Below are 26064 nucleotides of genomic sequence, written 5' to 3'. Positions count from 1 at the left end.
ACACTGCCAGACACCTCATATACACACAGGAGACCCCCGCACACTGCCCGACACCTCATATACACACAGGAGACCCCCGCACACTGCCCGACACCTCATATACACACAGGAGACCCCCGTACACTGCCCGACACCTCATATACACACAGGAGACCCCCCGCACACTGCCAGACACCTCATATACACACAGGAGACCCCCGTACACTGCCCGATACCTCATATACACACAGGAGACCCCCGTACACTGCCCGACACCTCATATACACACAGGAGACCCCCGCACACTGCCCGACACCTCATATACACACAGGAGACCCCCGCACACTGCCCGACACCTCATATACACACAGGAGACCCCCACACACTGCCGGACACCTCATATACACACAGGAGACCCCCATACACTGCCCGACACCTCATATACACACAGGAGACCCCCGCACACTGCCCGACACCTCATATACACACAGGAGACCCCCACACACTGCCGGACACCTCATATACACACAGGAGACCCCCGCACACTGCCAGACACCTCATATACACACAGGAGACCCCCGTACACTGCCCGACACCTCATATACACACAGGAGACCCCCGCACACTGCCGGACACCTCATATACACACAGGAGACCCCCGTACACTGCCCGACACCTCATATACACACAGGAGACCCCCGTACACTGCCAGACACCTCATATACACACAGGAGACCCCCGCACACTGCCAGACACCTCATATACACACAGGAGACCCCCGTACACTGCCCGACACCTCATATACACACAGGAGACCCCCGCACACTGCCCGACACCTCATATACACACAGGAGACCCCCGTACACTGCCGGACACCTCATATACACACAGGAGACCCCCGCACACTGCCCGACACCTCATATACACACAGGAGACCCCCGTACACTGCCCGACACCTCATATACACACAGGAGACCCCCGTACACTGCCAGACACCTCATATACACACAGGAGACCCCCGTACACTGCCTGACACCTCATATACACACAGGAGACCCCCGTACACTGCCAGACACCTCATATACACACAGGAGACCCCCACACACTGCCAGACACCTCATATACACACAGGAGACCCCCGCACACTGCCCGACACCTCATATACACACAGGAGACCCCCGCACACTGCCAGACACCTCATATACACACAGGAGACCCCCGCACACTGCCCGACACCTCATATACACACAGGAGACCCCCGCACACTGCCCGACACCTCATATACACACAGGAGACCCCCGTACACTGCCCGACACCTCATATACACACAGGAGACCCCCGTACACTGCCCAACACCTCATATACACACAGGAGACCCCCGTACACTGCCCGACACCTCATATACACACAGGAGACCCCCGCACACTGCCCGATACCTCATATACACACAGGAGACCCCCGCACACTGCCCGACACCTCATATACACACAGGAGACCCCCGCACACTGCCCGACACCTCATATACACACAGGAGACCCCCGTACACTGCCTGACACCTCATATACACACAGGAGACCCCCATACACTGCCCGACACCTCATATACACACAGGAGACCCCCGTACACTGCCAGACACCTCATATACACACAGGAGACCCCCGTACACTGCCTGACACCTCATATACACACAGGAGACCCCCGCACACTGCCCGACACCTCATATACACACAGGAGACCCCCGCACACTGCCCGACACCTCACATACACACAGGAGACCCCCGTACACTGCCTGACACCTCATATACACACAGGAGACCCCCGTACACTGCCTGACACCTCATATACACACAGGAGACCCCCATACACTGCCCGACACCTCATATACACACAGGAGACCCCCGTACACTGCCAGACACCTCATATACACACAGGAGACCCCCGTACACTGCCTGACACCTCATATACACACAGGAGACCCCCGCACACTGCCCGACACCTCATATACACACAGGAGACCCCCGCACACTGCCCGACACCTCACATACACACAGGAGACCCCCGCACACTGCCAGACACCTCATATACACACAGGAGACCCCCACACACTGCCAGACACCTCATATACACACAGGAGACCCCCGCACACTGCCCGACACCTCATATACACACAGGAGACCCCCGCACACTGCCAGACACCTCATATACACACAGGAGACCCCCGCACACTGCCCGACACCTCATATACACACAGGAGACCCCCGCACACTGCCCGACACCTCATATACACACAGGAGACCCCCGTACACTGCCCGACACCTCATATACACACAGGAGACCCCCGCACACTGCCCGATACCTCATATACACACAGGAGACCCCCGCACACTGCCCGACACCTCATATACACACAGGAGACCCCCGCACACTGCCCGACACCTCATATACACACAGGAGACCCCCGCACACTGCCCGACACCTCATATACACACAGGAGACCCCCGTACACTGCCCGACACCTCATATACACACAGGAGACCCCCGTACACTGCCCGATACCTCATATACACACAGGAGACCCCCGCACACTGCCCGACACCTCATATACACACAGGAGACCCCCGTACACTGCCCGACACCTCATATACACACAGGAGACCCCCGCACACTGCCCGACACCTCATATACACACAGGAGACCCCCGTACACTGCCCGACACCTCATATACACACAGGAGACCCCCGCACACTGCCCGACACCTCATATACACACAGGAGACCCCTGCACACTGCCCGACACCTCATATACACACAGGAGACCCCCGTACACTGCCCGGCACCTCATATACACACAGGAGACCCCCGTACACTGCCCGACACCTCATATACACACAGGAGACCCCCGTACACTGCCAGACACCTCATATACACACAGGAGACCCCCGCACACTGCCAGACACCTCATATACACACAGGAGACACCCGTACACTGCCCGACACCTCATATACACACAGGAGACCCCCGTACACTGCCCGACACCTCATATACACACAGGAGACCCCCGTACACTGCCAGACACCTCATATACACACAGGAGACCCCCGTACACTGCCCGACACCTCATATACACACAGGAGACCCCCGCACACTGCCCGACACCTCATATACACACAGGAGACCCCCGTACACTGCCCGACACCTCATATACACACAGGAGACCCCCGCACACTGCCTGACACCTCATATACACACAGGAGACCCCCGCACACTGCCCGACACCTCATATACACACAGGAGACCCCCGTACACTGCCAGACACCTCATATACACACAGGAGACCCCCGTACACTGCCCGACACCTCATATACACACAGGAGACCCCCGTACACTGCCCGGCACCTCATATACACACAGGAGACCCCCGTACACTGCCAGACACCTCATATACACACAGGAGACCCCCGCACACAGCCCGACACCTCATATACACACAGGAGGCCCCCACACACTGCCCGACACCTCATATACACACAGGAGACCCCCGCACACTGCCCGACACCTCATATACACACAGAAGACCCCCGTACACTGCCAGACACCTCATATACACACAGGAGACCCCCGTACACTGCCCGACACCTCATATACACACAGGAGACCCCCGCACACTGCCCGACACCTCATATACACACAGGAGACCCCCGTACACTGCCCGACACCTCATATACACACAGGAGACCCCCGCACACTGCCCGACACCTCATATACACACAGGAGACCCCCGTACACTGCCAGACACCTCATATACACACAGGAGACCCCCACACACTGCCGGACACCTCATATACACACAGGAGACCCCCGCACACTGCCCGATACCTCATATACACACAGGAGGCCCCCGCACACTGCCCGACACCTCATATACACACAGGAGACCCCCGTACACTGCCCGACACCTCATATACACACAGGAGACCCCCGTACACTGCCAGACACCTCATATACACACAGGAGACCCCCGTACACTGCCCGACACCTCATATACACACAGGAGACCCCCGCACACTGCCCGACACCTCATATACACACAGGAGACCCCCGTACACTGCCCGACACCTCATATACACACAGGAGACCCCCGCACACTGCCTGACACCTCATATACACACAGGAGACCCCCGCACACTGCCCGACACCTCATATACACACAGGAGACCCCCGTACACTGCCAGACACCTCATATACACACAGGAGACCCCCGTACACTGCCCGACACCTCATATACACACAGGAGACCCCCGTACACTGCCCGGCACCTCATATACACACAGGAGACCCCCGTACACTGCCAGACACCTCATATACACACAGGAGACCCCCGCACACTGCCCGGCACCTCATATACACACAGGAGACCCCCGTACACTGCCCGACACCTCATATACACACAGGAGACCCCCGCACACTGCCCGACACCTCATATACACACAGGAGACACCCGTACACTGCCAGACACCTCATATACACACAGGAGACCCCCGCACACTGCCCGACACCTCATATACACACAGGAGGCCCCCACACACTGCCAGACACCTCATATACACACAGGAGACCCCCGCACACTGCCCGACACCTCATATACACACAGAAGACCCCCGTACACTGCCAGACACCTCATATACACACAGGAGACCCCCGTACACTGCCCGACACCTCATATACACACAGGAGACCCCCGCACACTGCCCGACACCTCATATACACACAGGAGACCCCCGTACACTGCCCGACACCTCATATACACACAGGAGACCCCCGCACACTGCCCGACACCTCATATACACACAGGAGACCCCCGTACACTGCCAGACACCTCATATACACACAGGAGACCCCCACACACTGCCGGACACCTCATATACACACAGGAGACCCCCGCACACTGCCCGATACCTCATATACACACAGGAGGCCCCCGCACACTGCCCGACACCTCATATACACACAGGAGACCCCCGTACACTGCCCGACACCTCATATACACACAGGAGACCCCCCGCACACTGCCAGACACCTCATATACACACAGGAGACCCCCGCACACTGCCAGACACCTCATATACACACAGGAGACCCCCGCACACTGCCCGACACCTCATATACACACAGGAGACCCCCGTACACTGCCCGACACCTCATATACACACAGGAGACACCCGCACACTGCCCGACACCTCATATACACACAGGAGACCCCCGCACACTGCCCGACACCTCATATACACACAGGAGACCCCCGTACACTGCCCGACACCTCATATACACACAGGAGACCCCCGCTCACTGCCCGACACCTCATATACACACAGGAAACCCCCGCTCACTGCCCGACACCTCATATACACACAGGAGACCCCCCGCACACTGCCCGACACCTCATATACACACAGGAGACCCCCGCACACTGCCCGACACCTCATATACACACAGGAGACCCCCATACACTGCCCGACACCTCATATACACACAGGAGACCCCCGCACACTGCCCGACACCTCATATACACACAGGAGACCCCCGTACACTGCCCGACACCTCATATACACACAGGAGACCCCCACACACTGCCCGACACCTCATATACACACAGGAGACCCCCGTACACTGCCCGACACCTCATATACACACAGGAGACCCCCGTACACTGCCCGACACCTCATATACACACAGGAGACCCCCGTACACTGCCAGACACCTCATATACACACAGGAGACCCCCGTACACTGCCCGACACCTCATATACACACAGGAGACCCCCGTACACTGCCCGACACCTCATATACACACAGGAGACCCCCGCACACTGCCCGACACCTCATATACACACAGGAGACACCCGTACACTGCCAGACACCTCATATACACACAGGAGACCCCCACACACTGCCGGACACCTCATATACACACAGAAGACCCCCGCACACTGCCAGACACCTCATATACACACAGGAGACCCCCACACACTGCCGGACACCTCATATACACACAGAAGACCCCCGTACACTGCCCGACACCTCATATACACACAGGAGACACCCGTACACTGCCCGACACCTCATATACACACAGGAGACCCCCACACACTGCCCGACACCTCATATACACACAGGAGACCCCCACACACTGCCCGGCACCTCATATACACACAGGAGACCCCCGCACACTGCCCGACACCTCATATACACACAGGAGACCCCCGCACACTGCCCGACACCTCATATACACACAGGAGACCCCCGTACACTGCCAGACACCTCATATACACACAGGAGACCCCCGTACACTGCCCGACACCTCATATACACACAGGAGACCCCCGCACACTGCCAGACACCTCATATACACACAGGAGACCCCCGTACACTGCCCGACACCTCATATACACACAGGAGACCCCCACACACTGCCAGACACCTCATATACACACAGGAGACCCCCGCACACTGCCCGACACCTCATATACACACAGGAGACCCCCGCACACTGCCCGACACCTCATATACACACAGGAGACCCCCGCACACTGCCCGACACCTCATATACACACAGGAGACACCCGTACACTGCCCGACACCTCATATACACACAGGAGACCCCCGCACACTGCCAGACACCTCATATACACACAGGAGACCCCCACACACTGCCGGACACCTCATATACACACAGGAGACCCCCGTACACTGCCCGACACCTCATATACACACAGGAGACCCCCGCACACTGCCCGACACCTCATATACACACAGGAGACCCCCGCACACTGCCAGACACCTCATATACACACAGGAGACCCCCACACACTGCCGGACACCTCATATACACACAGGAGACCCCCGCACACTGCCCGATACCTCATATACACACAGGAGGCCCCCGCACACTGCCCGACACCTCATATACACACAGGAGACCCCCGTACACTGCCCGGCACCTCATATACACACAGGAGACCCCCACACACTGCCGGACACCTCATATACACACAGGAGACCCCCGTACACTGCCAGACACCTCATATACACACAGGAGACCCCCGTACACTGCCCGACACCTCATATACACACAGGAGACCCCCGCACACTGCCCGACACCTCATATACACACAGGAGACCCCCACACACTGCCGGACACCTCATATACACACAGGAGACCCCCACACACTGCCGGACACCTCATATACACACAGGAGACCCCCGTACACTGCCCGACACCTCATATACACACAGGAGACCCCCGTACAAAGCCAGACACCTCATATACACACAGGAGACCCCCACACACTGCCAGACACCTCATATACACACAGGAGACCCCCACACACTGCTGGACACCTCATATACACACAGGAGACCCCCGCACACTGCCCGACACCTCATATACACACAGGAGACCCCCGTACACTGCCCGACACCTCATATACACACAGGAGACACCCGTACACTGCCCGACACCTCATATACACACAGGAGACCCCCGTACACTGCCAGACACCTCATATACACACAGGAGACCCCCGCACACTGCCAGACACCTCATATACACACAGGAGACCCCCGCACACTGCCCGACACCTCATATACACACAGGAGGCCCCCGTACACTGCCCGACACCTCATATACACACAGGAGGCCCCCGTACACTGCCCGACACCTCATATACACACAGGAGACCCCCGTACACTGCCCGACACCTCATATACACACAGGAGACCCCCGTACACTGCCCGACACCTCATATACACACAGGAGACCCCCGCACACTGCCCGACACCTCATATACACACAGGAGACTCCCGTACACTGCCCGACACCTCATATACACACAGGAGACCCCCGTACACTGCCCGACACCTCATATACACACAGGAGACCCCCGTACACTGCCCGACACCTCATATACACACAGGAGACCCCCGCACACTGCCAGACACCTCATATACACACAGGAGACCCCCGTACACTGCCCGACACCTCATATACACACAGGAGACCCCCGTACACTGCCCGACACCTCATATACACACAGGAGACCCCCGTACACTGCCCGACACCTCATATACACACAGGAGACCCCCACACACTGCCCGACACCTCATATACACACAGGAGACCCCCGCACACTGCCCGACACCTCATATACGCAAAGGAGACCCCCGTACACTGCCCGACACCTCATATACACACAGGAGACCCCCGTACACTGCCCGACACCTCATATACACACAGGAGACCCCCGTACACTGCCAGACACCTCATATACACACAGGAGACCCCCGTACACTGCCAGACACCTCATATACACACAGGAGACCCCCGCACACTGCCCGACACCTCATATACACACAGGAGACCCCCACACACTGCCCGACACCTTATATACACACAGGAGACCCCCGTACACTGCCAGACACCTCATATACACACAGGAGACCCCCGTACACTGCCGGACACCTCATATACACACAGGAGACCCCCGTACACTGCCCGACACCTCATATACACACAGGAGACCCCCGCACACTGCCCGACACCTCATATACACACAGGAGACCCCCGTACACTGCCCGACACCTCATATACACACAGGAGACCCCCGCACACTGCCAGACACCTCATATACACACAGGAGACCCCCGCACACTGCCAGACACCTCATATACACACAGGAGACCCCCGCACACTGCCCGACACCTCATATACACACAGGAGACCCCCGCACACTGCCCGACACCTCATATACACACAGGAGACCCCCGCACACTGCCCGACACCTCATATACACACAGGAGACCCCCGCACACTGCCCGACACCTCATATACACACAGGAGACCCCCGCACACTGCCCGACACCTCATATACACACAGGAGACCCCCGCACACTGCCCGACACCTCATATACACACAGGAGACCCCCGCACACTGCCCGACACCTCATATACACACAGGAGACCCCCGTACACTGCCAGACACCTCATATACACACAGGAGACCCCCACACACTGCCAGACACCTCATATACACACAGGAGACCCCCGCACACTGCCCGACACCTCATATACACACAGGAGGCCCCCACACACTGCCCGACACCTCATATACACACAGGAGACCCCCGCACACTGCCCGACACCTCATATACACACAGGAGACCCCCGTACACTGCCAGACACCTCATATACACACAGGAGACCCCCGTACACTGCCCGACACCTCATATACACACAGGAGACCCCCGTACACTGCCCGACACCTCATATACACACAGGAGACCCCCGCACACTGCCCGACACCTCATATACACACAGGAGACACCCGTACACTGCCAGACACCTCATATACACACAGGAGACCCCCACACACTGCCCGACACCTCATATACACACAGGAGACCCCCACACACTGCCCGACACCTCATATACACACAGGAGACCCCCACACACTGCCCGGCACCTCATATACACACAGGAGACCCCCGCACACTGCCCGACACCTCATATACACACAGGAGACCCCCGCACACTGCCCGACACCTCATATACACACAGGAGACCCCCGTACACTGCCAGACACCTCATATACACACAGGAGACCCCCGTACACTGCCCGACACCTCATATACACACAGGAGACCCCCGCACACTGCCAGACACCTCATATACACACAGGAGACCCCCGTACACTGCCCGACACCTCATATACACACAGGAGACCCCCACACACTGCCAGACACCTCATATACACACAGGAGACCCCCGCACACTGCCCGACACCTCATATACACACAGGAGACCCCCGTACACTGCCCGACACCTCATATACACACAGGAGACCCCCGCACACTGCCCGACACCTCATATACACACAGGAGACACCCGTACACTGCCCGACACCTCATATACACACAGGAGACCCCCGCACACTGCCAGACACCTCATATACACACAGGAGACCCCCACACACTGCCGGACACCTCATATACACACAGGAGACCCCCGTACACTGCCCGACACCTCATATACACACAGGAGACCCCCGCACACTGCCCGACACCTCATATACACACAGGAGACCCCCACACACTGCCGGACACCTCATATACACACAGGAGACCCCCGCACACTGCCCGATACCTCATATACACACAGGAGGCCCCCGCACACTGCCCGACACCTCATATACACACAGGAGACCCCCGTACACTGCCCGGCACCTCATATACACACAGGAGACCCCCACACACTGCCGGACACCTCATATACACACAGGAGACCCCCGTACACTGCCAGACACCTCATATACACACAGGAGACCCCCGTACACTGCCCGACACCTCATATACACACAGGAGACCCCCGCACACTGCCCGACACCTCATATACACACAGGAGACCCCCACACACTGCCGGACACCTCATATACACACAGGAGACCCCCACACACTGCCGGACACCTCATATACACACAGGAGACCCCCGTACACTGCCCGACACCTCATATACACACAGGAGACCCCCGTACAAAGCCAGACACCTCATATACACACAGGAGACCCCCACACACTGCCAGACACCTCATATACACACAGGAGACCCCCACACACTGCTGGACACCTCATATACACACAGGAGACCCCCGCACACTGCCCGACACCTCATATACACACAGGAGACCCCCGTACACTGCCCGACACCTCATATACACACAGGAGACACCCGTACACTGCCCGACACCTCATATACACACAGGAGACCCCCGTACACTGCCAGACACCTCATATACACACAGGAGACCCCCGCACACTGCCAGACACCTCATATACACACAGGAGACCCCCGCACACTGCCCGACACCTCATATACACACAGGAGACCCCCGCACACTGCCATACACCTCATATACACACAGGAGACCCCCGTACACTGCCCGACACCTCATATACACACAGGAGACCCCCGTACACTGCCCGACACCTCACATACACACAGGAGACCCCCGTACACTGCCCGACACCTCATATACACACAGGAGACCCCCGCACACTGCCAGACACCTCATATACACACAGGAGACCCCCGCACACTGCCCGACACCTCATATACACACAGGAGACCCCCGTACACTGCCCGACACCTCATATACACACAGGAGACCCCCGCACACTGCCCGACACCTCATATACACACAGGAGGCCCCCGTACACTGCCCGACACCTCATATACACACAGGAGGCCCCCGTACACTGCCCGACACCTCATATACACACAGGAGACCCCCGTACACTGCCCGACACCTCATATACACACAGGAGACCCCCGTACACTGCCCGACACCTCATATACACACAGGAGACCCCCGCACACTGCCCGACACCTCATATACACACAGGAGACTCCCGTACACTGCCAGACACCTCATATACACACAGGAGACCCCCGTACACTGCCCGACACCTCATATACACACAGGAGACCCCCGTACACTGCCCGACACCTCATATACACACAGGAGACCCCCGTACACTGCCCGACACCTCATATACACACAGGAGACCCCCGCACACTGCTGGACACCTCATATACACACAGGAGACCCCCGCACACTGCCCGACACCTCATATACACACAGGAGACCCCCGTACACTGCCCGACACCTCATATACACACAGGAGACACCCGTACACTGCCCGACACCTCATATACACACAGGAGACCCCCGTACACTGCCAGACACCTCATATACACACAGGAGACCCCCGCACACTGCCAGACACCTCATATACACACAGGAGACCCCCGCACACTGCCCGACACCTCATATACACACAGGAGGCCCCCGTACACTGCCCGACACCTCATATACACACAGGAGGCCCCCGTACACTGCCCGACACCTCATATACACACAGGAGACCCCCGTACACTGCCCGACACCTCATATACACACAGGAGACCCCCGTACACTGCCCGACACCTCATATACACACAGGAGACCCCCGCACACTGCCCGACACCTCATATACACACAGGAGACTCCCGTACACTGCCAGACACCTCATATACACACAGGAGACCCCCGTACACTGCCCGACACCTCATATACACACAGGAGACCCCCGTACACTGCCCGACACCTCATATACACACAGGAGACCCCCGTACACTGCCCGACACCTCATATACACACAGGAGACCCCCGCACACTGCCAGACACCTCATATACACACAGGAGACCCCCGTACACTGCCCGACACCTCATATACACACAGGAGACCCCCGTACACTGCCCGACACCTCATATACACACAGGAGACCCCCGTACACTGCCCGACACCTCATATACACACAGGAGACCCCCACACACTGCCCGACACCTCATATACACACAGGAGACCCCCGCACACTGCCCGACACCTCATATACGCAAAGGAGACCCCCGTACACTGCCCGACACCTCATATACACACAGGAGACCCCCGTACACTGCCCGACACCTCATATACACACAGGAGACCCCCGTACACTGCCAGACACCTCATATACACACAGGAGACCCCCGTACACTGCCAGACACCTCATATACACACAGGAGACCCCCGCACACTGCCCGACACCTCATATACACACAGGAGACCCCCACACACTGCCCGACACCTTATATACACACAGGAGACCCCCGTACACTGCCAGACACCTCATATACACACAGGAGACCCCCGTACACTGCCGGACACCTCATATACACACAGGAGACCCCCGTACACTGCCCGACACCTCATATACACACAGGAGACCCCCGCACACTGCCCGACACCTCATATACACACAGGAGACCCCCGTACACTGCCCGACACCTCATATACACACAGGAGACCCCCGCACACTGCCAGACACCTCATATACACACAGGAGACCCCCGCACACTGCCAGACACCTCATATACACACAGGAGACCCCCGCACACTGCCGGACACCTCATATACACACAGGAGACCCCCGTACACTGCCCGACACCTCATATACACACAGGAGACCCCCGTACACTCCCCGACACCTCATATACACACAGGAGACCCCCGTACACTGCCCGACACCTCATATACACACAGGAGACCCCCGCACACTGCCCGACACCTCATATACACACAGGAGACCCCCGCACACTGCCCGACACCTCATATACACACAGGAGACCCCCGCACACTGCCCGACACCTCATATACACACAGGAGACCCCCGCACACTGCCCGACACCTCATATACACACAGGAGACCCCCGCACACTGCCCGACACCTCATATACACACAGGAGACCCCCGCACACTGCCCGACACCTCATATACACACAGGAGACCCCCGCACACTGCCCGACACCTCATATACACACAGGAGACCCCCGTACACTGCCAGACACCTCATATACACACAGGAGACCCCCACACACTGCCAGACACCTCATATACACACAGGAGACCCCCGCACACTGCCCGACACCTCATATACACACAGGAGACCCCCGCACACTGCCCGACACCTCATATACACACAGGAGACCCCCGTACACTGCCAGACACCTCATATACACACAGGAGACCCCCGTACACTGCCCGACACCTCATATACACACAGGAGACCCCCGCACACTGCCCGACACCTCATATACACACAGGAGACCCCCGTACACTGCCAGACACCTCATATACACACAGGAGACCCCCGCACACTGCCAGACACCTCATATACACACAGGAGACCCCCGCACACTGCCAGACACCTCATATACACACAGGAGACCCCCGCACACTGCCCGACACCTCATATACACACAGGAGACCCCCGTACACTGCCCGACACCTCATATACACACAGGAGACCCCCGTACACTGCCAGACACCTCATATACACACAGGAGACCCCCGCACACTGCCAGACACCTCATATACACACAGGAGACCCCCGTACACTGCCCGACACCTCATATACACACAGGAGACCCCCGTACACTGCCCGACACCTCATATACACACAGGAGACCCCCGCACACTGCCCGACACCTCATATACACACAGGAGACCCCCGCACACTGCCAGACACCTCATATACAAGTGTGTGATGATGTCATTCGTGTGTTTGTGGAGGTGACATCTCCCTGGTAAGGGAGGAGAGGACAGATGGCAGTGATATTATACAGGAGGAGGGGACATGTAGCAGTGATATTACACAGGAGGAGGTGACAGGTAGCAGTGATATTACACAGGAGGAGGGGACAGGTAGCGGTGATATTACACAGGAGGAGGGGACAGGTAGCAGTGATATTACATAGGAGGAGGGGACAGACAGCGGTGATATTACACAGGAGGAGGGGACAGACAGCGGTGATATTATACAGGAGGAGAGGACAGATAGTGGTGATATTATACAGGAGGAGGGGACAGGTAGCGGTGATATTATACAGGAGGAGAGGACAGATAGCAGTGATATTATACAGGAGGAGGAGACAGGTAGCAGTGATATTATACAGGGTGAAGGGACAGGTAGCAGTGATATTATACAGGAGGAGGGGACAGGTAGCAGTGATATTATACAGGAGAAGGGGACAGGTAGCAGTGATATTACACAGGAGGAGGGGACAGGTAGCAGTGGTATTATACAGGAGGAGAGGACAGATAGCAGTGATATTATACAGGAGGAGAGGACAGGTAGCAGTGATATTATACAGGAGGAGGAGACAGGTAGCAGTGATATTATACAGGGTGAGGGGACAGGTAGCAGTGATATTATACAGGAGGAGGGGACAGGTAGCAGTGATATTATACAGGAGGAGGGGACAGGTAGCAGTGATATTATACAGGAGGAGGGGACAGGTAGCAGTGATATTATACAGGAGAAGGGGACAGGTAGCAGTGATATTACACAGGAGGAGGGGACAGGTAGCAGTGGTATTATACAGGGGGAGAGGACAGATAGCAGTGATATTATACAGGAGGAGGGGACAGGTAGCGGTGATATTATACAGGAGGAGGGGACAGGTAGCGGTGATATTATACAGGAGGAGAGGACAGATAGCAGTGATATTATACAGGAGGAGAGGACAGATAGCGGTGATATTATACAGGAGGAGAGGACAGATAGTGGTGATATTACACAGGAGGAGAGGACAGATAGCAGTGATATTACACAGGAGGAGGGGACAGGTAGCGGTGATATTATACAGGAGGAGAGGACAGATAGCGGTGATATTATACAGGAGGAGAGGACAGATAGCGGTGATATTATACAGGAGGAGAGGACAGATAGCAGTGATATTATACAGGAGGAGAGGACAGATAGCAGTGATATTATACAGGAGGAGAGGACAGATAGTGGTGATATTATACAGGAGGAGAGGACAGATAGCAGTGATATTATACAGGAGGAGAGGACAGATAGCAGTGATATTATACAGGAGGAGAGGACAGATAGCAGTGATATTATACAGGAGGAGAGGACAGATAGCAGTGATATTATACAGTAGGAGAGGACAGATAGCAGTGATGGGGACAGATAGCAGTGATATTATACAGGAGGAGAGGACAGATAGTGGTGATATTATACAGGAGGAGAGGACAGATAGCAGTGATATTATACAGGAGGAGGGGACAGGTAGCAGTGATATTACACAGGAGGAGAGGACAGATAGCGGTGATATTATACAGGAGGAGAGGACAGATAGCGGTGATATTATACAGGAGGAGAGGACAGATAGTGGTGATATTATACAGGCGGAGGGGACAGGTAGCGGTGATATTACACAGGAAGAGAGGACAGGTAGCAGTGATATTATACAGGAGGAAGGGACAGGTAGCAGTGATATTATACAGGAGGAGGAGACAGGTAGCAGTGATATTATACAGGGTGAGGGGACAGGTAGCAGTGATATTATACAGGAGGAGGGGACAGGTAGCAGTGATATTATACAGGAGAAGGGGACAGGTAGCAGTGATATTACACAGGAGGAGGGGACCGGTAGCAGTGGTATTATACAGGAGGAGAGGACAGATAGCAGTGATATTATACAGGAGGAGGGGACAGGTAGCAGTGATATTATACAGGAGGAGGGGATAGGTAGCAGTGATATTATACAGGAGGAGGGGACAGGTAGCGGTGATATTATACAGGAGGAGGGGACAGGTAGCAGTGATATTATACAGGAGGAGGGGACAGGTAGCAGTGATATTATACAGGAGGAGGGGACAGGTAGCGGTGATATTACACAGGAGGAGGGGACAGATAGCAGTGATATTATACAGGAGGAGGGGACAGGTAGCAGTGATATTATACAGGAGGAGGGGACAGGTGCAGTGATATTATACATGAGGAGAGGACAGATAGCAGTGATATTATACAGGAAGAGAGGACAGGTAGCAGTGATATTATACAGGAGGAGGGGACAGGTAGCAGTGATATTATACAGGAGGAGGGGACAGGTAGCGGTGATATTATACAGGAGGAGGGGACAGGTAGCGGTGATATTATACAGGAGGAGGGGACAGGTAGCGGTGATATTATACAGGAGGAGGGGACAGGTAGCAGTGATATTATACAGGAGGAGGGGACAGGTAACGGTGATATTATACAGGAGGAGGGGACAGGTAGCGGTGATATTATACAGGAGGAGGGGACAGGTAGCAGTGATATTATACAGGAGGAGGGGACAGGTAGCAGTGATATTATACAGGAGGAGGGGACAGGTAGCGGTGATATTATACAGGAGGAGGGGACAGGTAGCGGTGATATTATACAGGAGGAGGGGACAGGTAGCGGTGATATTATACAGGAGGAGGGGACAGGTAGCAGTGATATTATACAGGAGGAGGGGACAGGTAGCGGTGATATTATACAGGAGGAGGGGACAGGTAGCGGTGATATTATACAGGAGGAGGGGACAGGTAGCGGTGATATTATACAGGAGGAGGGGACAGGTAGCAGTGATATTATACAGGAGGAGGGGACAGGTAACGGTGATATTATACAGGAGGAGGGGACAGGTAGCAGTGATGTTACACAGGAGGAGGGGACAGGTAGCGGTGATATTATACAGGAGGAGGGGACAGGTAGCAGTGATATTATACAGGAGGAGGGGACAGGTAGCAGTGATATTATACAGGAGGAGGGGACAGGTAGCGGTGATATTACACAGGAGGAGGGGACAGATAGCAGTGATATTATACAGGAGGAGGGGACAGGTAGCAGTGATATTATACAGGAGGAGGGGACAGGTGCAGTGATATTATACATGAGGAGAGGACAGATAGCAGTGATATTATACAGGAAGAGAGGACAGGTAGCAGTGATATTATACAGGAGGAGGGGACAGGTAGCAGTGATATTATACAGGAGGAGGGGACAGGTAGCAGTGATATTATACAGGAGGAGGGGACAGGTAGCAGTGATATTATACAGGAGGAGAGGACAGGTAGCAGTGATATTATACAGGAGGAGGGGACAGGTAGCGGTGATATTACACAGGAGGAGGGGACAGGTAGCAGTGATATTATACAGGAGGAGGGGACAGGTAGCAGTGATATTATACAGGAGGAGGGGACAGGTAGCAGTGATATTATACAGGAGGAGGGGACAGGTAGCGGTGATATTACACAGGAGGAGGGGACAGGTAGCAGTGATATTATACAGGAGGAGGGGACAGGTAGCAGTGATATTATACAGGAGGAGGGGACAGGTAGCAGTGATATTATACAGGAGGAGGGGACAGGTAGCGGTGATATTACACAGGAGGAGGGGACAGGTAGCAGTGATATTATACATGAGGAGAGGACAGATAGCAGTGAAATTATACAGGAAGAGAGGACAGGTAGCAGTGATATTATACAGGAGGAGGGGACAGGTGCAGTGATATTATACATGAGGAGAGGACAGATAGCGGTGATATTATACAGGAGGAGAGGACAGATAGCGGTGATATTATACAGGAGGAGAGGACAGATAGTGGTGATATTACACAGGAGGAGAGGACAGATAGCAGTGATATTACACAGGAGGAGGGGACAGGTAGCGGTGATATTATACAGGAGGAGAGGACAGATAGCGGTGATATTATACAGGAGGAGAGGACAGATAGCGGTGATATTATACAGGAGGAGAGGACAGATAGCAGTGATATTATACAGGAGGAGAGGACAGATAGCAGTGATATTATACAGGAGGAGAGGACAGATAGCAGTGATATTATACAGGAGGAGGGGACAGGTAGCAGTGATATTATACAGGAGGAGAGGACAGGTAGCAGTGATATTATACAGGAGGAGGGGACAGGTAGCGGTGATATTACACAGGAGGAGGGGACAGGTAGCAGTGATATTATACAGGAGGAGGGGACAGGTAGCAGTGATATTATACAGGAGGAGGGGACAGGTAGCAGTGATATTATACAGGAGGAGGGGACAGGTAGCGGTGATATTACACAGGAGGAGGGGACAGGTAGCAGTGATATTATACAGGAGGAGGGGACAGGTAGCAGTGATATTATACAGGAGGAGGGGACAGGTAGCAGTGATATTATACAGGAGGAGGGGACAGGTAGCGGTGATATTACACAGGAGGAGGGGACAGGTAGCAGTGATATTATACATGAGGAGAGGACAGATAGCAGTGAAATTATACAGGAGGAGAGGACAGGTAGCGGTGATATTATACAGGAAGAGAGGACAGGTAGCAGTGATATTATACAGGAGGAGGGGACAGATAGCAGTGATATTATACAGGAAGAGAGGACAGGTAGCAGTGATATTATACAGGAGGAGGGGACAGGTGCAGTGATATTATACATGAGGAGAGGACAGATAGCGGTGATATTATACAGGAGGAGAGGACAGATAGCGGTGATATTATACAGGAGGAGAGGACAGATAGTGGTGATATTACACAGGAGGAGAGGACAGATAGCAGTGATATTACACAGGAGGAGGGGACAGGTAGCGGTGATATTATACAGGAGGAGAGGACAGATAGCGGTGATATTATACAGGAGGAGAGGACAGATAGCGGTGATATTATACAGGAGGAGAGGACAGATAGCAGTGATATTATACAGGAGGAGAGGACAGATAGCAGTGATATTATACAGGAGGAGAGGACAGATAGCGGTGATATTATACAGGAGGAGAGGACAGATAGCGGTGATATTATACAGGAGGAGAGGACAGATAGTGGTGATATTATACAGGCGGAGGGGACAGGTAGCGGTGATATTACACAGGAAGAGAGGACAGGTAGCAGTGATATTATACAGGAGGAAGGGACAGGTAGCAGTGATATTATACAGGAGGAGGAGACAGGTAGCAGTGATATTATACAGGAGGAGGGGACAGGTAGCAGTGATATTATACAGGAGAAGGGGACAGGTAGCAGTGATATTACACAGGAGGAGGGGACAGGTAGCAGTGGTATTATACAGGAGGAGAGGACAGATAGCAGTGATATTATACAGGAGGAGGGGACAGGTAGCGGTGATATTATACAGGAGGAGGGGACAGGTAGCGGTGATATTATACAGGAGGAGGGGACAGGTAGCAGTGATATTATACAGGAGGAGGGGACAGGTAGCGGTGATATTATACAGGAGGAGGGGACAGGTAGCAGTGATATTATACAGGAGGAGGGGACAGGTAGCAGTGATATTATACAGGAGGAGGGGACAGGTAGCGGTGATATTACACAGGAGGAGGGGACAGATAGCAGTGATATTATACAGGAGGAGGGGACAGGTAGCAGTGATATTACACAGGAGGAGGGGACAGGTAGCAGTGATATTATACAGGAGGAGGGGACAGATAGCAGTGATATTATACAGAAAGAGAGGACAGGTAGCAGTGATATTATACAGGAGGAGGGGACAGGTAGCAGTGATATTATACAGGAGGAGGGGACAGGTAGCGGTGATATTACACAGGAGGAGGGGACAGGTAGCAGTGATATTATACAGGAGGAGGGGACAGGTGCAGTGATATTATACATGAGGAGAGGACAGATAGCAGTGAAATTATACAGGAGGAGAGGACAGGTAGCGGTGATATTACACAGGAGGAGGGGACAGGTAGCAGTGATATTATACAGGAGGAGAGGACAGATAGCAGTGAAATTATACAGGAGGAGGGGGCAGGTAGCAGTGATATTATACAGGAAGAGAGGACAGGTAGCAGTGATATTATACAGGAGGAGAGGACAGATAGCAGTGAAATTATACAGGAGGAGAGGACAGGTAGCGGTGATATTATACAGGAAGAGAGGACAGGTAGCAGTGATATTATACAGGAGGAGGGGACAGGTGCAGTGAAATTATACATGAGGAGAGGACAGATAGCAGTGATATTACACAGCAGGAGGGGACAGGTAGCGGTGATATTACACAGGAGGAGGGGACAGACAGCGGTGATATTACACAGGAAGAGAGGACAGGTAGCAGTGATATTATACATGAGGAGAGGACAGATAGCAGTGATATTATACAGGAGGTATAGCAGGTATATTATATTGGGATTGTGTAGCTTTGGACCTGGGGGTTCTGTGGAGTCTCCCCCATCATTGTGATCTGCCTCATATAACCCCAGCTCTGGTGCCCCCCAGTCACATGGGATAGAGGTCCTGCAGTCTCTCTGGGGGCAGAGGGGGCATTACTAGGGTTCACCTCATCGTGCATTGACCCCAGATTATACATAAGAATAGGGGGAGTCATGTGGACTGCACAGCACCTGCCGCCCCAGCGCCAGACCCAGACAAAGGACTATTGTGTCATGACTAATCCTCCACATAAGCGGATAACCCCCACCATGTGCAGGGCACCCCCACCATTTGCCACGGCTTTGTCTGCAGATTCTCACCAGATAACAATGGACCCTCTGTCATGAGGACGTGAGCCCGGCCCCACACTCAGTGCTAAGACTTACCAGCTCCCAAGGGGAGGAAGGAAGAAGGGAGGAAAAGGAGAAGGAGAGGAGGGCAAAGGAGGAAGTGAGCAGGAAAGAAGAAGAGGAAGAAAAAGGTAAGCGGGAAGGAAGAGGAAGTGAAGAGAAAGGTGAGCAGGAAGGAGAGGAAGGGAAAGGAGAGGGGAAGGGGAAGGTGAGCAGAAAGGAAGAGAAAGGAGAGGGGAAGGAGAAGATGAGCAGAAAGGAAGAGAAAGGAGAGAGGAAGGGAAGGGAAAGGTAAGGTAAGCAGAAAGGAAGAGAAAGGAGAGGGGAAGGAGAAGGTGAGCAGGAAAGAAGAAGAGGAAGAAAAATGTAAGCGGGAAGGAAGAGGAAGTGAAGGGAAAGGTGAGCAGGAAGGAGAGGAAGGGAAAGGAGAGGGGAAGGGGAAGGTGAGCAGAAAGGAAGAGAAAGGAGAGGGGAAGGAGAAGATGAGCAGAAAGGAAGAGAAAGGAGAGAGGAAGGGAAGGGAAAGGTAAGCAGAAAGGAAGAGAAAGGAGAGTGGAAGGAGAAGGTGAGCAGAAAGGAGAGAAAGGAGAAGGTGAGCAGAAAGGAAGAGAAAGGAGAGGGGAAGGAGAAGATGAGCAGAAAGGAAGAGAAAGGAGAGAGGAAGGGAAGGGAAAGGTAAGCAGAAAGGAAGAGAACGGAGAGGGGAAGGAGAAGGTGAGCAGAAAGGAAGAGAAAGGAGAGGGAAAGGAGAAGGTGAGCAGGAAAGAAGAAGAGGAAGAAAAAGGTAAGTGGGAAGGAAGAGAAAGGAGAGAGGAAGGTGAGCAGAAAGGAAAAGAAAGGAGAGTGGAAGTAGAAGGTGAGCAGAAAGGAAGAGAAAGGAGAGGGGAAGGAGAATGTGAGCAGAAAGGAAGGAGAGGGGAAGGAGAAGGTAAGCAGAAAGGAAGAGAAAGGAGAGGGGAAGGAGAAGGTGAGCAGAAATGAAGAGAAAGGAGAGGGGAAGGAAAAGGTGAGCAGAAAGAAAGAGAAAGGAGAGGGGAAGGAGAATGTGAGCAGAAAGGAAGGAGAGGGGAAGGAGAAGGTAAGCAGAAAGGAAGAGAAAGGAGAGGGGAAGGAGAAGGTGAGCAGAAATGAAGAGAAGGGAGAGGGGAAGGAAAAGGTGAGCAGAAAGGAAGAGAAAGGAGAGGGGAAGGGAGACGTGAGCAGAAAGAAAGAGAAAGGAGAGGGGAAGGAGAAGGTGTGCAGGAAAGAAGAAGAGGAAGAAAAAGGTAAATGGGAAGGAAAAGGAAGTAAAGGGGAAGTGAGCAGAAAGGAAGAGAAGGGAGAGGTGAAGGAGAAGGAGAGCAGAAAGGAAGAGAAGGGAGAGGTGAAAAAGAAGGAGAGCAGAAAGGAAGAGAAAGGAGATTGGAAGGAGAAGGTGAGCAGAAAGGAAGAGAATGGAGAGGGGAAAGAGAAGGTGAGCAGAAAGGAAGAGAAAGAAAAGGGGAATGAGAAGGTGAGCAGAAAGGAAGAGAAAGAAGAGGGGAATGAGAAGGTGAGCAGAAAGGAAGAGAAAGGAGAGGGGAAGGAAAGGTGAGCAGAAAGGAAGAGAAAGGAGAGGGGAATGAGAAGGTGAGCAGAAAGGAAGAGAAAGGAGAGGGGAATGAGAAGGTGAGCAGAAAGGAAGAGAAAGGAGAGGGGAATGAGAAGGTGAGCAGAAAGGAAGAGAAAGGAGAGGGGAATGAGAAGGTGAGCAGAAAGGAAGAGAAAGGAGAGGGGAAGGAAAGGTGAGCAGAAAGGAAGAGAAAGGAGAGGGGAAGGAGAAGGTGAGCAGAAAGGAAGAGAAGGGAGAGGTGAAGGAGAAGGAGAGCAGAAAGGAAGAGAAAGGAGAGTGGAAGGAGAATGTGAGCAAAAGGAAGGAGAGGGAAGGGGAAGGTGAGCAGAAAGGAAGAGAAAGGAGAGGGGAAGGAAAAGGTGAGCAGAAATGAAGAGAAAGGAGAGGGGAAGGAAAAGGTGAGCAGAAAGGAAGAGAAAGGAGAGGGGAAGGGAGACGTGAGCAGAAAGAAATAGAAAGGAGAGGGGAAGGAGAAGGTATGTAGGAAAGAAGAAGAGGAAGAAAAATGTAAATGGGAAGGAAAAGGAAGTAAAGGGAAAGTGAGCAGAAAGGAAGAGAAAGGAGAGGGGAAGGAGAAGGTGAGCAGAAAGGAAGAGAAGTGAGAGGTGAAGGAGAAGGAGAGCAGAAAGGAAGAGAAAGGAGAGTGGAAGGAGAAGGTGAGCAGAAAGGAAGAGAATGGAGAGGGGAAGGAAAGGTGAGCAGATAGGAAGAGAAAGGAGAGGGGAATGAGAAGGTGAGCAGAAAGGAAGAGAAAGGAGAGGGGAATGAGAAGGTGAGCAGAAAGGAAGAGAAAGGAGAGGGGAAAGAGTAGGTGAGCAGAAAGGAAGAGAAAGAAGAGGGGAAGGAAAATCTGAGCAGAAAGGAAGAGAAAGGAGAGGGGAAGGGAAAGGAGAACAGAAAGGAAGTGAAAGGAGAGGGGAAGGAGAATGTGAGCAGAAAGGAAGAGAAAGGAGAGGGGAAGGAAAAGGTGAGCAGAAAGGAAGAGAAAGGAGAGGGGAAGGAGAAGGTGAGCCGAAAGGAAGAGAAAGGAGAAGGGAAAGAAAAGGTGAGCAGAAAGGAAGAGAAAGGAGAGGGGAAGGAGAATGTGAGCGAAAGGAAGGAGAGGGAAGGGGAAGGTGAGCAGAAAGGAAGAGAAAGGAGAGGGGAAAGAGAAGGTGAGCAGAAAGGAAGAGAAAGAAGAGGGGAAGGAAAATCTGAGCAGAAAGGAAGAGAAAGTAGAGGGGAAGGGAAAGGAGAGCAGAAAGGAAGAGAAAGGAGAGGGGAAGGAGAATGTGAGCGAAAGGAAGGAGAGGGAAGGGGAAGCTGAGCAGAAAGGAAGAGAAAGGAGAGGGGAAGGAAAAGGTGAGCAGAAATGAAGAGAAAGGAGAGGGGAAGGAAAAGGTGAGCAGAAAGGAAGAGAAAGGAGAGGGGAAGGGAGACGTGAGCAGAAAGAAATAGAAAGGAGAGGGGAAAGAGAAGGTGTGTAGGAAAGAAGAAGAGGAAGAAAAATGTAAATGGGAAGGAAAAGGAAGTAAAGGGAAAGTGAGCAGAAAGGAAGAGAAAGGAGAGGGGAAGGAGAATGTGAGCAGAAAGGAAGAGAAAGGAGAGGGGAAGGAAAAGGTGAGCAGAAAGGAAGAGAAAGGAGAGGGGAAGGAGAAGGTGAGCAGAAAGGAAGAGAAAGGAGAGGGGAATGAGAAGGTGAGCAGAAAGGAAGGAGAGGGGAAGGTGAGCATAAAGGAAGAGAAAAGAGAGGGGAAGGGGAAGGTGAGCAGAAAGGAAGAGAAAGGAGAGGGGAAGGAGAAGGTGAGCCGAAAGGAAGAGAAAGGAGAAGGGAAAGAAAAGGTGAGCAGAAAGGAAGAGAAAGGAGAGGGGAAGGAGAATGTGAGCGAAAGGAAGGAGAGGGAAGGGGAAGGTGAGCAGAAAGGAAGAGAAAGGAGAGGGGAAAGAGAAGGTGAGCAGAAAGGAAGAGAAAGAAGAGGGGAAGGAAAATCTGAGCAGAAAGGAAGAGAAAGGAGAGGGGAAGGGAAAGGAGAGCAGAAAGGAAGTGAAAGGAGAGGGGAAGGAGAATGTGAGCGAAAGGAAGGAGAGGGAAGGGGAAGCTGAGCAGAAAGGAAGAGAAAGGAGAGGGGAAGGAAAAGGTGAGCAGAAATGAAGAGAAAGGAGAGGGGAAGGAAAAGGTGAGCAGAAAGGAAGAGAAAGGAGAGGGGAAGGGAGACGTGAGCAGAAAGAAATAGAAAGGAGAGGGGAAAGAGAAGGTGTGTAGGAAAGAAGAAGAGGAAGAAAAATGTAAATGGGAAGGAAAAGGAAGTAAAGGGAAAGTTAGCAGAAAGGAAGAGAAAGGAGAGGGGAAGGAGAAGGTGAGCAGAAAGGAAGAGAAGTGAGAGGTGAAGGAGAAGGAGAGCAGAAAGGAAGAGAAAGGAGAGTGGAAGGAGAAGGTGAGCAGAAAGGAAGAGAATGGAGAGGGGAAGGAAAAGTGAGCAGAAAGGAAGAGAAAGGAGAGGGGAATGAGAAGGTGAGCAGAAAGGAAGAGAAAGGAGAGGGGAATGAGAAGGTGAGCAGAAAGGAAGAGAAAGGAGAGGGGAAAGAGAAGGTGAGCAGAAAGGAAGAGAAAGAAGAGGGGAAGGAAAATCTGAGCAGAAAGGAAGAGAAAGGAGAGGGGAAGGGAAAGGAGAGCAGAAAGGAAGTGAAAGGAGAGGGGAAGGAGAATGTGAGCAGAAAGGAAGGAGAGGGAAGGGGAAGCTGAGCAGAAAGGAAGAGAAAAGAGAGGGGAAGGAGAAGGTGAGCAGAAAGGAAGAGAAGGGAGAGGTGAAGGAGAAGGAGAGCAGAAAGGAAGAGAAAGGAGAGTGGAAGGAGAAGGTGAGCAGAAAGGAAGGAGAGGGGAAGGAAAGGTGAGCAGAAAGGAAGAGAATGGAGAGGGGAAGGAGAAGGTGAGCTGAAAGGAAGAGAAAGGAGAGGGGAAGGAAAATGTGAGCAGAAAGGAAGAGAAAGGACAGGGGAAGGGAAAGGTGAGCAGAAAGGAAGAGAAAGGAGAGAGGAAGGGAAATGTGAGCAGAAAGGAAGAGAAAGGAGAGGGGAAGGAGAAGGTTAGCAGAAAGGAAGAGAAAGGAGAGGGGAAGGAGAAGGTGAGCAGGAAAGAAGAAGAGGAAGAAAAAGGTAAGCGCGAAGGAAGAGGAAGTAAATGGGAAGGTGAGCATAAAGAAAGAGAAAGGAGAGTTGAAGGAGAAAATGAGCAGGATAGAAGAAGAGGAAGAAAATGGTAAGCGGGAAGGAAGAGGAAGTAAAGGGGAAGGTGAGCAGGAAGGGAAAGGAGAGGGGAAGGAGAAGGTGACCAGAAAGGAAGAGAAAGCAGAGGCGAAGGAGAAGATGAGCAGGAAAGAAGAAGAGGAAGAAAAAAGTAAGTGGGAAGGAAGAGGAAGTAAAGGGGAAGGTGAGCAAAAAGGAAGAGAAATGAGAGGGGAAGGAGAAGGTGAGCATAAAGGAAGAGAAAGGAGAGGGGAAGGAGAAGGTGAGCAGAGAGGAAGAGAAAGGAGAGGGGAAGGAAAAGG

General features: G+C 53.4%; 2 protein-coding genes across 6 annotated transcripts in view; both read left to right on the top strand.

Moving 5' to 3' along the window:
- The window catches only part of RHBDL3 (rhomboid like 3), a 65646-nt gene that overhangs the window by 14488 nt on the left and 25094 nt on the right, over positions 1-26064 (top strand). The window contains exon 1 of one of the 5 annotated variants that reach the window (XM_072131907.1): positions 20885-21080. The exons of the other annotated variants lie outside the window; for them this stretch is intronic. The gene's annotated coding sequence lies outside the window, so the exon portion shown is untranslated. Of the gene's footprint in view, positions 1-20884; positions 21081-26064 lie in introns of those variants that run through there. 5 annotated transcript variants of the gene reach the window in all.
- On the top strand, positions 23216-25514 carry LOC140108720 (uncharacterized). The gene is made up of 4 exons (XM_072131911.1): positions 23216-23234; positions 23636-23881; positions 24042-24061; positions 25085-25514. The coding sequence occupies exons 1-4, from the start codon at positions 23216-23218 to the stop codon at positions 25409-25411; spliced, it is 612 nt and encodes a 203-aa protein (XP_071988012.1). The 3' UTR covers positions 25412-25514.

This window comes from Engystomops pustulosus, unplaced genomic scaffold (assembly GCF_040894005.1).
Source record: "Engystomops pustulosus unplaced genomic scaffold, aEngPut4.maternal MAT_SCAFFOLD_173, whole genome shotgun sequence".
Classification (NCBI taxonomy): Eukaryota; Metazoa; Chordata; class Amphibia; order Anura; family Leptodactylidae; genus Engystomops; species Engystomops pustulosus.
Note: the sequence above shows the minus strand (reverse complement) of the source record. Positions and strands in the feature narration are given on the sequence as shown.